This window comes from Ictalurus furcatus, chromosome 22, assembly GCF_023375685.1.
Source record: "Ictalurus furcatus strain D&B chromosome 22, Billie_1.0, whole genome shotgun sequence".
Taxonomy (NCBI): domain Eukaryota; kingdom Metazoa; phylum Chordata; class Actinopteri; order Siluriformes; family Ictaluridae; genus Ictalurus; species Ictalurus furcatus.
Genome location: NC_071276.1, coordinates 36,283 through 51,894, shown reverse-complemented (window position 1 = coordinate 51,894; position 15,612 = coordinate 36,283). Strand labels below are relative to the sequence as shown.

The 15,612-nt window shown below is 40.3% G+C and overlaps 1 protein-coding gene across 1 annotated transcript; it reads left to right on the top strand.

Moving 5' to 3' along the window:
* Window positions 1-153: 153 nt before the first annotated feature.
* Window positions 154-15,608, top strand: LOC128625676 (sperm-tail PG-rich repeat-containing protein 2). Its single transcript, XM_053654248.1, has 10 exons — window positions 154-658; window positions 874-985; window positions 1,851-1,946; window positions 4,808-4,967; window positions 5,097-5,263; window positions 7,650-7,742; window positions 7,848-8,013; window positions 9,092-9,207; window positions 9,382-9,538; window positions 14,106-15,608. The coding sequence occupies exons 1-9, from the start codon at window positions 564-566 to the stop codon at window positions 9,514-9,516; spliced, it is 1,140 nt and encodes a 379-aa protein (XP_053510223.1). The 5' UTR covers window positions 154-563; the 3' UTR covers window positions 9,517-9,538; window positions 14,106-15,608.
* Window positions 15,609-15,612: the final 4 nt, after the last annotated feature.

The following is a 15,612-nucleotide window of genomic DNA, read 5'->3' as shown; positions in this document are numbered from 1 at the left end:
ATTATTAATATTTACATTGCATTATTGTAATAACAACAACATAACAAATAAATACTTTAAAGGCTTAAAGAAAGAAAACACCCATACATGTTTTCAGCGACAGCTACACATTCCCACACTAATTTTTACTCTGTGTGTGTGTGTGTGTGTGTGTATAAGAGCAGTGTGTGAGGTTGTTGTTCCATTCCGCTCCCTCCATCCCGTCTCCCAGTCAGGCGTTTGGTTATGAGGAGAACGAGCAGGGGGAATTGTGCAAGCAGAAACCACCCAGAACTGACCAGAGTCTTGGCCCTGCCTACTATAACCCCACCCAGGTGTGTGTGAGTGAGAGAGAGTGTTTGAGTGTGAAAGAGAGTGTGTGTGTGTGAGAGAGAGTGTGTGTGTGTGTGTGTGAGTGAGAGTGTGTGAGTGTGTGTGTGTGTGAGCGAGAGTGTGTGAGTGTGTGAGAGAGAGTATGTGAGTGTGTGTGAGCGAGAGTGTGTGTGTGTGTGTGTGTGTGAGAGTGTGTGAGTGTGTAGCATGAGATTGTTTTGTTTGTTCTGTGTGTGTTTCAGGGAGAACCGATGTATAAAGGAATCCACTTTGGCAAAATGACGGGGAAAAGGACAGAGATGAAGGTGGTGGAAGGACCTGGACCAGGACACTACCATCCAGAGGAGTGAGACACACACACACACACACACACACACACACTCCTATCTTCTCCTCACTGCCTTTGAATATATTTTCCTTTTCTATTACAACATCTTCTAATTTAAACATGAATTTGCACGAGGTTTTAGTGTGTGTGTAACTGTGTGTATTTGTGTGTGTGTATTTGTGTGTGTGTGTGTGTGTTTGTGTGTGTATTTGTGTGTGTGTTTGGGTGTGTAGAGATCACTCTGTGCTCTATGAGAATGTGAATTTGAAGCAAGAGCTGAAAAGTCAAACTGAGTTGCAGATTCCTCGGTATAATGAACTCCTTATACTGCAGGCAAACAAGAAGGTACACACACACACACACACACACACTGAGTTGCCAGTTCAATAGACATGCCGTTTTACGTTCTCAGCTGTAGTTCACTTGAGACGTAAGCCCTATTCTTACAGGATTAGTTTTCCATGTGGTGGTGTGTAATATTATTTACCCCCAGAGTATCTCAGGGATTTTAGATTGTTTCCATCATTTCAGTAATTTTGTAGGGACTGTGTTTTTATGGATTGTGTTTTTAGGGACTGTGTTTTTAGGGATTGTGTTTTTAGGGACTGTGTTTTTAGGGATTGCATGTTACAGCATTTTTTCCCTTCTATAAAATGAGCAGTAGAAATAACTCCAGGTGAAATAAATCCTATCTGAACTGACATGTTGGGAAAGATTTGGTTATTTGAAATAGTTAATGAGTTCCTCGCACAGGAACAGTCTACAGACATGTTATGGTCATGTGACCTACTAATGATCATGTGTGGCCACACCCCTACATCAAACGCTTATAATAAAGATCAAATCAATTAACAAGGTGTTTTAAAATGAGTGTGTGTAGTACACACTACGTTCTGAACACATACATCTGGAAAACTAATCCCATCTGAATAGTCCGAGTCTGAGATGTGGTTCTGAGTAAACACACACACACACACACACACACACACACACTGATGAATTCAGATTTGTTGTGGTCCGTACTGTTTTGTCCCTGATTCACAAGCTACAATCATCCATAAGTTAGATTTTTTTAGCTTTTTGATGATAATGTCCAGCTGCCAGTGTTGTGTCTGTGTTTGTGTGTGTGTGCGTGTGTGTATGCGTGTGTGTGTGTGTGTGTGTGTTTGTGTGCATGTGTGTGTGTGTGTGTGTGCGTGCGTGTGTGTAGGGTGTTCCTGGTCCTGGTCAGTATGATGTTAAAGGACAATTTGAGAAGTCAAATGGAGTCTCTGTGTCCAGACCAGCATTTATGTCACAAACACCGGTATGTTAACTCCATCTGTTTCTGTATTCAGATTTAAAGTGGAAGTGTGTGTGGTATTTACTGGAGTTGTTGTTTATATTAACCCTGCCACTATGCCCTGGAAACACTGGGCTGCTGGAAAAAGAAGTCATTTTCATTTACAAATTATACAAATATCCAATTTCATACTGCAACTTTATTCAACTCCTGAACCAGATGTGCTCTGGAATTTACTGGGAAACTTCTATCATCTATCTAATGTGACTTGTTATGAAACGGGACTTGGAAGCGGAAGCAATTGCAGATTCAAGTCTTTATTCACAAACAGAAATCAACAAACAGGAATTGTGGTCTAGACTGGAAGAGATAATCGAGGTTAAAACATGAAACTAGGTTGGAACAAGAACAGGACACGAAAACACGACCACTTAGCATCAAGGTGGCTAACACAGACATGGCATACTAAACCGTTTCTACATCTATACGCTCATTTAGTCATTTAATACTGCGCGAAGTGCACAGCAACACGAGGGGTTTAAATAACTCACGCAATCAAACTTGAATTCAGGCAGCTGGAACCAATAAAGACACACCCTCGCACATCCACCAATAAATAAACAGGGAGGAGACAGAATAGAAACCAAAACAAAGGCGCGTGTCCATAGGAAACAGTCCTTATTACGTAATCTCGTGGATGCGCGCGCCCTCTGGCTCTCCTTGCATGTCGCAGCCGCAGCGCCATCTGCAGGGGAAATCGTGACAGTGACTGAGTATACAAGCTAACTATTCTTTAAAAAAATTCCCAAATCAAGAAACAGACTTGATTAGGCTACATTTGACAACAATAATAATCTAATAATATTTTATTGAAATATAATATTTTACTTATGCTTTCACAAGAGTTTGCTGAATGTTTTCAAAATCTCTTCTAAAACTGGGACACAGTGCTGTTGTGAGTCAAAATGGGATCATTTAAGGAGCATTTTATGTTACTACCCTAATTGTTGTTACCCAGATGAGGATGGGTTCCCTTCTGAGTCGGGTTCCTCTCAAGGTTTCTTCCTCTTAAAACATCTTAGGGAGTTTTTCCTTGCCACCGTCGCCACTCAGTGGCTTGCTCAGTTGGGATAAATTCGCACCTTTAATATCTGTATACCATGTTGATATTTCTGTAAAGCTGCTTTGAGACAATGTCGATTGTAAAAAGCGCTATACAAATAAAATTGAATTGAATTGAATAATTCTGAAAAAGTTGGGACAGTATGGAAAATGCAAAAAAACAAACAAAAAGAGTCATTTGAAAAGTCGGTTCACGCTGTACTATATTATTAACACCTTATTAACACATTATTTGATGTTTTACTTTGTGAATTTAATTTATTTTTGAAAATATACACTCATTTCTAATCTGATGACTGCAACACACTCCAAAACGTTGGGACAGTCGACTGTTTATCACTGTGTAACATCAGCTTTTCTTTTAATAACACTTATTAAACATTTGGACGCTAAGTGAAGACACCATTTGGTTAAATTTAGCGAGTGGAATTTTCCCCCATTCATCCATTATACATTTCTTCAGTTGCGCAACTGCACGAGGCCTTCGTTGCCTTATTTTGCGCTTTATAATGGACCACACGTTCTCAATGGGAGACAGGCCAGGACTGCAGCAGGCCATGCTAGCACCCACACTCTCTGCTTATGCAACCATGCTCTTGTAATCCAGGCAGAATGTGGTTTGGCGTTGTCCTGCTCTGGATGGCAGCATATGTTGCTCAAAAATTTGTAGATATCTTTCTGCATTAATGATGCCCTCACAGATGTGCAATTTACCCATACCATGGGCACTGACACACCCCCATGCCATGGGCACTGACACGCCCCCATGCCATGGGCACTGACACGCCCCCATACCATGGGCACTGACACGACCCCATACCTTGGGCACTGACACGCCCCCACACCATGACAGGCGCTTGATTTTGGACCTGACGCTGATAACATCTCAGACAGTCCTTTTCCTCTTTGGCCCGGAGAACACGACGGCTGTTTTGTCTAAAAACTATTTGAAATGTCAACTTGTCTGACCACAAAACACAATTCCACTGGGCTACTGTCCATCTCAGATGAGACCGAGCCCAGAGAAGTGGGCGGAGCTTCTGGACAGTGTTGATGTATGGCTTCTGCTTTGCATAGTAAAGCCTTAACCTGCATCTGTGGATGCAGCGGCAAATGGTGTTGACTGACAAAGGTTTACTGAAGTATTCCCGAGCCCATGTCAGGATCTCCATTACAGACTCATGGCGGTTTTTAACACAGTGATGTCTGAGAGATCGGAGAACACGCGCATTCAGAAGCAGTTTTCGGCCTCGCCCTTTACACACCGAGATTTGACCGGATTCCTTGAATCTTTTAATTATATTGTGCGCTGTAGAAGGTGCAATGCCCAAAATCCTACCGATTTGTCTTTGGGGAATATTTTTCTAAAAGTGTCTGATTATTCTCTGACACATCTGTTGGCAGATTGGTGAGACTCGACCCATCCTCGCTCTTGAAGGACTCTATATACACTATGATTAGACGATTACCTCACCTGTTTCACATCACCTTTTTTGGAACGTGTTGCATGCATCAGTCTCAAAATAAACGTTTACTTTCAAAAAAACTATGCAGTTGATTAGATAAAACATCAAATACCTCGTCTTTATACGTGTATTTTGTTTAAATACAAGTCAAAGTACATTTACAAATCACTCCTGTTTGATTTTATTAACATTTTACATATTGTCCCAACTTTTTCGGAATCGGGGTTGTATATTCCTATTATTATAAATTATTATATTTGGTGAACCAACCCCATGTCTGTGTGTCTGTCTGTGTAGAGGTTCTGCTCAGTGAAGGATATGGTGCCTCCTGTGGGTTCCTATAATGATCCTCGCTGTGCTCTGGAGAGTCTGAAGAAACTCAGTGGAGTGAAGAAAAGTCCTTTTAACCTTACTGCAGCTCGATTCATTCCTGAAAACAGAAAAAACACCACACCAGGTGTGTGTGTCTGTGTGTGTGCAGGTTTGATGACTGTATGTGCTGGAATGATGAATGTCACAGGCATTCATCAGTACATATATAAATAAAGTGTGTGTGTGTGTGTGTGTGTGTGTGTGTGTGTACTAGGCCCAGGAGCATATAACATGTTTGATTATGGTCTAGCCAGTGAGAGTCTGAAAAAAGCACATTTGGAGGGTAAGAAGACGGGCGGCTTTGGCTCAACAGCCGAGAGAACCACCATCTTCTTCAGTAGCACAGCATCAACAACAGAACCAGGACCAACACACTATACGGTACACACTACACGTTATGCTATACACACTATTCAGTACACACTATACACCATGATATAGACACTATATGGTACACACTACACACTATAATATACATACTATAGGGTACAGAGTACAAAGTATTTTTTTCATTCATTTTCTATCTTCATAAGGAAAGCAGATTTTTAAATGATAAAAGATCCCCAGTTTTGGTTTAAACTTCAACAGATTATCAATGTGTACATTTAAAAACTAGTTTTTCATCCAACCATATACCTCAGTATTTATAAGAGCTACTCTTTCAATGTTGTTCCATCTAAAGTTGAAATGACCACATCCGTTACCTTAGCATGAATACGACCACAAATCATATATTTAGTCTTTTTTTAATTTAAAATCATTTTCAACTGTGACACAGAATGTTGTATGACATTGACTGTATTCTGTAAGTTCAGTAGAGCGTGATTTAAAGATGATGCTGCAGTATGAATGATCGTGTCGTCAGCATACAGATGTATATTAGCGGAATCCACTCCGAAGACTAAATCATTTCTAAAAATAGAAAACAAAAGGGGAGCTAAGATGGATCCTTGAGGAACTCCTTTTGTTTGCTTGATGGAAAGGTGAACTATAATGTTCTAAACATTGAGTGCGCTCAAAAAATTGTTTTCAAGCCATTTTAGAGCAGCTTCACTAAAACCTATAGACCCAAGTTTCTGTAACAAAAGGTTATGATTGGCAGAATCAAAACCTTTCGAAAGGTCAACAAATAACGTTGCACAGAACGTTTGCTATCTAAAAAGTTTATGATGTCATTTGTGACTAACATAGCTGCATTTATGGTACCGTGACCTGCTGTAAAACCCGATTGGTGATCATTAAGGATGTTATCAGTCAGAAATTGTTTTATTTGATCATTTATCAATGATTCGAATATTTTAGCTAGAACTGGTAATCTGGAGATAGGACGATAATTATTAGGATCTGAAGGGTCTCCACCTTTTAATAACGGAATATCTATGCTGATTTCCACATTCTTGGTATGGTGTTAGAAGTTAAGCTTGGATTAAAGATGGAAGCAATTGGCCCTGCCACAATACCAGCAGCCATTTAAAAAAAAATAGAGCTCAATTTTATCAACTCCTGCTGATTTTTTAATGTCTACTTTCACTAGAGCATTGTAAACCTGGGAAGCTGAAATACTGTAATAAGAGACTATTATGATCTGTTGTATCAAATGCTGCATAAAGGTCAAGCAACACAATTAAGGAGACACAAACCTGAAGGGTGGTGGTAAGTCATTTACTGCTTTAACCAGTGCTATCTCAGTACACTTCTGGCTCATGTTTTTGGCCAAATGCCCTCCCTGACACAACCCTCCCTATTTTCCGGGCTTGGGACCGGCACTGAGAGTCCACTGGCTCGTGCAGTCCTCCAGTGGCTGGGGTTGGTTCCCTGACTAGGAATCGAACCTGTGCTGCGGCAGTGAGAGCGCCACTAGTCCATCAGGGAACTGTGAATAACTATATAATTATACATTAAGAATTATATTATTTTGTGTGGGTGGGGCCCTATAGACTAAGTCATAATATTTTGTACTTTATTATGTACATAATTTTATTGTTCCAGTTTAGGCTTCGCACTACATATTCAAAGGAGCCAAGCATTACACCGCACAATGTAGGTGACCTGGTATGCATAATATTTCACCGTACAATTTGCTTCAAGAGGCAGCACTCTCAGCACTGCCCATACAGCCCCGCAAAATCAACTGTATGGTCAAGTGATCATGCAATTGTGTACTGGTCTGGAGAACCCTACTGTTATACGAGTTAGGGTGCCTTATTCAGACAAATTGGGGTGAAAAAACCTCACAGATTCCTCATGAACCTTTAGGTAACTCACATTTATTTTTTATTTATGGTTTAAGAAGGGGAGCCTTATGTATTTCTCTCTGGGCTCCTCTGAGAGGCCCCTTAGAGCTTCTAATGGAACTGTTCTTTTGTACTTTATATATAATTTCTCCTCAGAGGGTTGCAGGGTCCATATAGAATAACATCAATAACAGAGGATTCGGCCTCCAAAGTCCTACAGAACACTAAAGTGATAAACACTCACTTTGAAGGTGTAATGATGGTTTCTTTCTTGTGAAGTTATTGTGTAACTTATTTCTTCAGTTTTTCAGGGAGACGTTTGGCCCTTTGACTCTGGGTAGTTAATAAGAGCGACTTTTTATGTGGAGACACTGGCTTTGGGGCCCCCGACTCCTTTGGCCCCTGAGACTGTGAGACTGTGGCCCAATAGGCCTGTTCTGTAATTTAGCCTTGACTGAACCCAGTCATGTCGAGTGCTGTGTATATACTGAATCATTGTTGTACTGTATATTGTGTTACTTTGCTGTGTGCAGGTGGAGAAAAAAAGTGAGGAGTTTTACAAACAACAGCCTACAGCAGTCTTTAAATCAGCCACGGAGCGACTCCCTGCACCTCTGGTTGCTAAGGTAAACATGATCTGGTGTAATGTCATCATGCTTCAGTATAGTAATTTCATAGTAAATCGGTAAATAATTAAATTTTTCTTCCTTTATTATTATGATTTTGTTCAGGACACACCTTCTCCGAGCTCATACAATGTGCAGGAAGCATATGAAAAAATGTATGGACAGGGTCGACATGGTGAACCTCGCACAAAAGCAGCACGAAAACGCCAGAGCTGCTTCTTAAGCACCGCCTCCCGAAGCTCCTCCTTCCACTATGATCCACATATCCCAGGTGAGGGGTCAGAAGTCAAATGTCACATGGCTCAGTCACCTGAAGCATAATAGCTACATTTACACATTTATTCATTTAGCAGATGCTTTTATTTTTTTTAAGTAGTGCTGCTGTACAAGGTTTTTAATTGAGTTCTAGAGAAGCAGAGTGTGCAGAGTCGATGTGTAAGAGGCAGTGTAAGTGCAGAATGTTTTTATTTTTCAAATTTTTTATTTTTAAAAAAAAAAATTTGGGGGGGGGGGGGGGGGCTTAAGTTAGGGGTTAGTTAAGTATTCATGGAAGAGGTGGGTTTTCAGCCATTTTTTGAAGATAGTGACCGATTCTGCGGTCCGGATTGAGGTTGGAAGTTCATTCCACCACTGAGGAACAGTTAGTTTGAAGGTTCTGGAAAGGGACCTCATGCCTCACTGAGTAGGCACTACCAGTTGTCGGTAGTTAACTGAACACAGATTGAATAAGGGAACATACACCTCAAGGAGAGTGTTGAGGTAGGGGGTGCTGTTCCACACAATAGTTGTGCGCTATGCCATGTTGTTCGCTAATATTCAAGTTGTGTCCATTCCTCAAATCTATTATATCTATATAATTACACTGGATTTCATTGTGCTCACATAAATCAGCAAAACATGTACAGTTTACCACTAAATGCTGTCAAGTGCAACTACATTGTTGATCTAGAAGTCAACACAATGTTCTCTTTCTGATCATGTACAACTTTCAGCCATGCTTGAGTGTAAAGTGTGACTTAAACCCATCGGTGCTGCATCACAGCACCCTCACATGGTCTTGATTTATTTAACCTCCACACTCTCGCCAGGTGATAAACAGATTCATTTCTCTTTATGTAATCTTCTGCCTGTGATTAATCAATATGACTTTTTCAGGCTTCCCTTTAGCCGTAAAACATGACGGACTGCATTCGGCAACTGAATCAATTTTCTTACTGGAGAAAATAGAATATAAAGAAAATACAGTATAGTGAACTCTGTGCTGACGACTTTCCAATTAGCAAATGAGCAAAATATGACATGTCTGAGATTATAATTTATGCATGTTGTGTCTGTATGTCCGTCTAAAGGCCCAGGTCTCTACAGTCCAGACATTAAGTCTAGCCCACAGTTTGCTCTCATTGGCACTAATGAGGATCGATTTAAACAACCTAAAGACACAACACCTGGACCAGGAGCATACATGGTACACACACACACAAGCATGCCACACCCATGTTTGTATGATATTGTGAGTCTTGGATTTTGTGTGTTTGAGGTTGGTGTGTATGTGGGATATCATAGTTTGTGTGTATAAAATATTTTGTTACGTGTAATTCTGTATGTGTGTGATATTGTGTGTGTGTGTGTGTGTGTGTAGCTGAGTCCTACTTTTTCAGACACACTACTTAAGCGTTCCTTCAATGTGACCCTCCAAAACCCTATGATGTTGCATGCTCTGGCTCCACCCCCTCAGCATGCCATGGAGGCGGCTCTTTCCTTCACCAGTGCTTAAATACACACAGTCACGGTCAAAGGTCAGTTTTTAACCTCTGTATGTGGATTAACACTCCTGAAGTGTCCTGATATCAGGAAATAATGTTGAGATGAGACTCTATTTTGTGATGTTTTATCCTTTGTTCCTTTTGTTATTTTTTCCACATTAGATCACTTTATTTGTGTGTTCTGTAACTCACACCTCATCCTGTAAACAGTATGTAAATACTTATACTTGACACATAATTGGATTTCACCTGTGAAATATTAACAGTAAAAAATTTTTTACACAAAAACACCTCGGTTAAACTGTCATTGAAGGAATGGAGAGAAAATGAAGGCTAAAGAGCATTCTAAGGAAGTTAAAGATGGAGTTCCATAACACCTAGGTGTAAAATTATATCTAAGAGGATGCACATCCCAGTAAGCACTGTTAGATCAATAGTGATCAGTAGTGAAGAAGTTGATGCTGCATCACACCAAAAGCTCTGCATAATTGAGGACTGTATGGGACCTGTATAAGAAGAATTCAGGATATTCTGCTGAATTACAGTGGTGTCCTGGAATTTGCTGCCCAGAAACTCTTATTTCCACATAAAGTTCCACATATGTCTATTATGTTACCACTTATGGATAAACATATACTGAAAACTCCTCTGTAACAGCTTTAGTTGCCATGGTAGCAGTACGGTAGTGGTAGTGATGGTCAAAAAACGTTGGCCCACTGATTGGAAGGTCATGAGTTCAAATCCCAGCAGCATCAAGCTGCCACTGCTGGGCGCTTGAGCAAGGCACTTAACCCTCAACTGTTCCGTTGTATGAAATGCAGTAAAAATCCAAACTGAGAGACAATTGCATTTCTCACCTTTGTGACTACTCTGCTGATTAAAAAAGTTTCCCTTATTAGTCATTTCTCTCCACCTGGATTGGTTCCCTTCAAATTTAGCCCACCCCTACCCAAAAGCCTTTTATTGGGCCACTCATTTTTACTTTCAGCAGATATCATTTGATTTGTTGCATTTAAAACTTAACCTGCCCCAAACCCCTATAGCTGTATTCCTCTTTGGTTTGTTTTATGTATTGTTCATGCTCAGGAGTGATTTGGTTAGCTGCATGCTAATAATAATAATAATAATAATAATAATAATAATAATAATAATAATGATGATGATAATAATGATAATGGTGGTATATATTATTATGGATAAAATGCACTATAATAACCAAAAGACAGAAAACAATACATGAACACAGTTTGCACATGTCACGAATCAAGGTTGATGTGGAAGCAATCGCAGATTTTCAAACAGTTTATTAAACAATCAAACAAGAAAACAAAGACACTATGACAACATGGCATAATACTGTGGCAAAAACTAAACATAAACTAACAAGATCAATAGACATGGTAACATGGAACACGGTGGTCTAAGACAAAGATAAGACAGATGTCACGAGTTCCCCTTTAAGCAGCGCGCTGTGGAGCATGTGAGTGCGCGTGCATGAGCAGGTGCGCAAGCACCTGCTTTTCCCTTGTGGACAATCGTGACATTTCTACACGTGCATTTATTTATGTTTCTGTTATGTCTCCTCCCTGTTCTGTCATTGGCTATTGTTTCACGTGTGTCTGAATTACCCTCAGCCGTCAGCTATTACGACGCCGAGTAGGTTTGTATATATACCGCGCGCCTCCCAGCACACAGTGCGGAATATTAGATAGAATAGCATAGAGAAGTTTAGTTTAGACTCGATTCGTTACCATAGTTATTCATAGTCCTAGTTTATGTCCATGTTAGGTTCCTTGTTAAAGTTAGTTAGGTTAAACATTAGATTTAGTCCACGCTGGTTTCTCCGCTACCAGTCCCTCGCTGTTGTTTATGTTTCATGTTTGGTATATCGACCCTGTATCCCGTGACCGGGACTTTGATCCCTGCCTTGTCCAGTTTATGCCTGTTTGCCAATCGTCTGACCTTTGCATGTTCTGGATTACGTTTACGAATTACGATTTGGATTTTCCTGCCTGTGTCTCTCCTAAATAAAACCGTTCATACTGCACTTGTATCCGTCATATCTCCGTTACGTCACGAAACGTGACAACAGAGAAGCAGTGCAAACAATGGCTATATATAAGTGTGCTCATTAACAGAAACGTGATTCAGGTGCAGGTGGTCATGTGACATGTAGCACAGTGCAGTGGCTGATGGGAACTGAAGTCCAAAGTTACCTCCTTGATATACGACAGAACCCCCCCAAGGGCGCTTCTCCCGGAGCGCCCAAAAATGCACTCCCAGCAGAACTGAAAAGCAGAGCAACGTCCTCAGCGGAGCAAGAAAGCAGAGCGATGTCCGCAGCGGAGCAGGAAAGCAGAGCGAAGTCCTCGGCGGAGCAGGCAAACAGAGCACCATACTCGGCAGAGCAGGAAAGCGGAGCGACTTCCTCGGCGGAGCAGGAAAGCGGAGTGACGTCCTCATTGGAACAGGAACACAGAGCGACGTCATCAGTGGAGCAGGAAAGCAGAGCGAGGTCCTCAGCGGAGCAGGAAAGCAGAGCGATGTCCTCATCGGAACAGGAACGCAGAGTGACTTTCTCAGCGGGACAGGATTTCTTTTTTTCAGATCCTCAGAGAGTTCTTCGCCATGAGGTGCCATGTTGAACTTCCATTGGCTTTGTTAGATTGCATAGTTTTAACTGAATTTAAAATTTCTTCAAGAGAGAGTGGGGAGTCCAGTTGCATGCCAGTATTCGAATCAATAACAGGGTTACAAAGGTTTTGAAGAAATGCATTCACTTTAGTATTGTCTGCAGGAAATTCGGATTTATAAAGTGAAGAGTAAAACAATTTAAAAGTAGCATTAATTTCCATGGGCTCTGTAGTGATAATATTATAAGTGTTTTTAATACTAGGTATGAGACGGGAAGTGGCCTGTCGCCGTAGCTGATGTGTCAGTAAATGACTTGGCTTGTGGCCATGTTCATAGTAAGAACCACGAATATGTAACAACAAGCGTTCCGCCTCTTTAGTCGAAATAAGATTAAATTCTGCCTGTAAGTCGAGATGTTTTTTAAGAAGTTCTGGAGAGGGGTTCAATGCACATCTTTGATCGAGGTTACTGATCGCAGATGTAAGTTCATTAACCCTAGCAGTGCGTTTTTTCTTACAGCGAGCAGAATAAGAAATAATCTGCCCTCTGATATAGGATTTAAGTGTCTCCCATAACAATGAATAAGAGGTGGAGTCATTCTGATTGAAGAAAAGAAAGTCATCAATAGAAGTAGAAATGAACTCACAGAATTCACTGTCTGCCAAAAGAAGAGAATTAAATTTCCAAGGCGGTGGGCTATGTTTATAAATAGAAAGATGAATATCTAATTGTAGAGGCGCGTGATCAGAAATTACAATAACCAAATAGTCAGAAGAAACTACACAAGAATCAAGAGTGCTGTCTATAAAAAAATAAATCCTCGAATAGGAATGATGCACCTGGGAGAAGAAAGAAAACTTTTTAAGAGAGGGGTTACGGGATCTCCAGGGATCAACGAGACCGTTCTGACACATAAAATCGGAAAATGTTTTAGACATAGCAGATTGATTCAGAGTACGGGGATTAGACCGATCTAAGTTTGGGTCAAAAACACAGTTTAAATCTCCACCGAAAATCAACAGGTGAGTATTTAAGAAAGGGAGCTTGCTCAACAATCTATTAGCAAATTCTACACCATCAAAGTTTGGAGCATACACATTTACCAACAAAACCTGTCTTTGCATTAGAGTACCAGCAACTATAATATATCTACCATTCACATCAGCAATAACGTTAGTGGAGGAAAACTGTGACTTTTTGCCAATTAAAATAGCGACCCCTCTTGCCTTCGAATTAAAGTTCAAGTGGAAGACTTGACTCACCCAAGGGCAGTGTAACCTATGATGATCTTTAATACGTAGGTGAGTCTCCTGTAAAAATACTATATCAGAGTTTAAACGTTTCAAATGTGTAAAAACCTTAGATCTCTCGACACCCATACCTCTGATGTTCCAACTAATAAATCTTATAGGTGTGCCTGTCCCAGCTGTGCTTGGATCAATATTACTATTAACCATTTAAATAAAGTAAACCATAGGGATATAAATAATATAAATAATCCCCCAAACACACACACACACACACACACACCCAAAGTCTCCATAAAACAAAAGAACAAAGGAGACAGCAGTGTTTCCCACAGTAACCAAAAGTTGTCCACAATGTGAGAACAACTCAGAGAGTAAGCTGAACTAACCAAAAAATATTACCAAAAAAAAAGAAAAAAGTTCCAGTAAGAGAAAAAGCCCCTACTGACTTCAAGTCTGAAAAATAGTCTGTGCACAATAACAAATATAATCTTTTAAAGACTTGTTACAAATAATGTAACAGTGTAGCACGTAAAGCTGAGGAGAAAATGCTCACATTTATTCTCTAATTTGGTCTCGATAGTAGTCTTAATTTGAGCTATGACATCGGTACACCCGGAGAGAGCGTGCTCCATTTCCCCAACAGTACCTTTCAGTGTTGATATGGTAGCCTCGATAGCAACTTTATCACTAACCATCTGTGTTTTCATGGCTTGCAGGTCAAGCTGGATAGTCGACAGCACATCCCCGAGAGTCTCCTGGAGCTCCTTTTTAAAAATATTGGTGATGTCCTCCTTCAGCGAAGCCAGCAATTCGAGCTCTGAAGTCAGAGTCACCGCGCAGTGATGCGGATTCAGGGGAAGAAGGGGACTCGCTTGCGGTGCGCACAGTAGGCCTCAGTTGTGTCTGAATAGTACTAAGGGCTTTTGTGTTTTTTCCAGACATTTTAACGTGCCACAAAGTTAAAAGTGCAAACAAAAAATGGAGTAGAATAAGTCAAAATCTATTGTGTGACCGAAAAGTGCAATTACAATTTTAATCGAAATCGGCAGGAGCCTCCAACTTCGTGTCCTACTCCATTGGCAGCTCAGCAGCGCCCCCTAATCCATAGTTAATATGATGAACTACATTCACTGCTGCTCAAGAAGGTAACACAATACAATAAGAACCGGGGGTGGGATGGAGGTGGTATGTAAATTTATGAACAGGATGAAATTAACAGGTGTAAATTGTTATTCTGTCTTCTGGGACACATGTAAGTATCTTATTTAGCTTCTAAAGGGCAATACTAAATGAAAAAAAAATACCTTTAAACAAACTAATAACAATTTACACTGATAATCCTATTAAAAAATGTACACCACCCTGGCATTTAATGTATTGTGTTACCTTTTTGAGCATCAGTGAATGTTTGCACCTTATGTAATAGTCCTGTACGAGTCCCTCGGCTGTCCTCCGTGTGAAAAGATGGATCTCCTATTATAGTTACTGTTGGAAAGGGGTCAAATATACAGAAGATGCAGGAAAAGTAAAGAATGTGCAGGACCTGGAGGATTTTTCTGAAGAACAGTGGGCAGTTTAACTGCTCAGGACAAACAAGGGACTCCGCAACAACTATCACAACACATAAAAAGAGTCGTGGATCATCCAGGTAACGACACACAGTATTAAGAATCAAGTGTGTGTAAACTTTTGAACGGAGTAAATTTGATAAATTCAGCTATTATCTTGTGGAGTATATGTAAACTTCTGTTATGTGAAATAGCTTATTCATGGTAGTACTAAATAAACAACAACATGGGATTATGATAATCAATCTTATTTTGTTAAGAGTATTAATATTTTGTAGATTCTGCAAGGGGTATGTAAACTTCCGACCGCAACTGTATACCCACCCAGCTACCAACACACACACACACACACGCACACAAATTCAACCACTTAAAAACAGCAAAGACTTTTATAAACAATTAAAAATAGACTATAATACGAACATTTTAACAAATTAACAAAAACACCACAGTTAAATCACTCTAAATACCTTTCTTTTTGCAAAAGTCTTCTCTTGCGCCCACACTCTCGATATGATGCCAGCTGGAGCCACCTCTTCATCGTCCCCTCGACCTCCATCTCTGCAGCATTAGCCGTGAAGAGGTTTCTATGAACTGCAGCTTTGGAATAATGACATATCGTAAGGTCATTATGAATCTTAAGCATTAATTACAC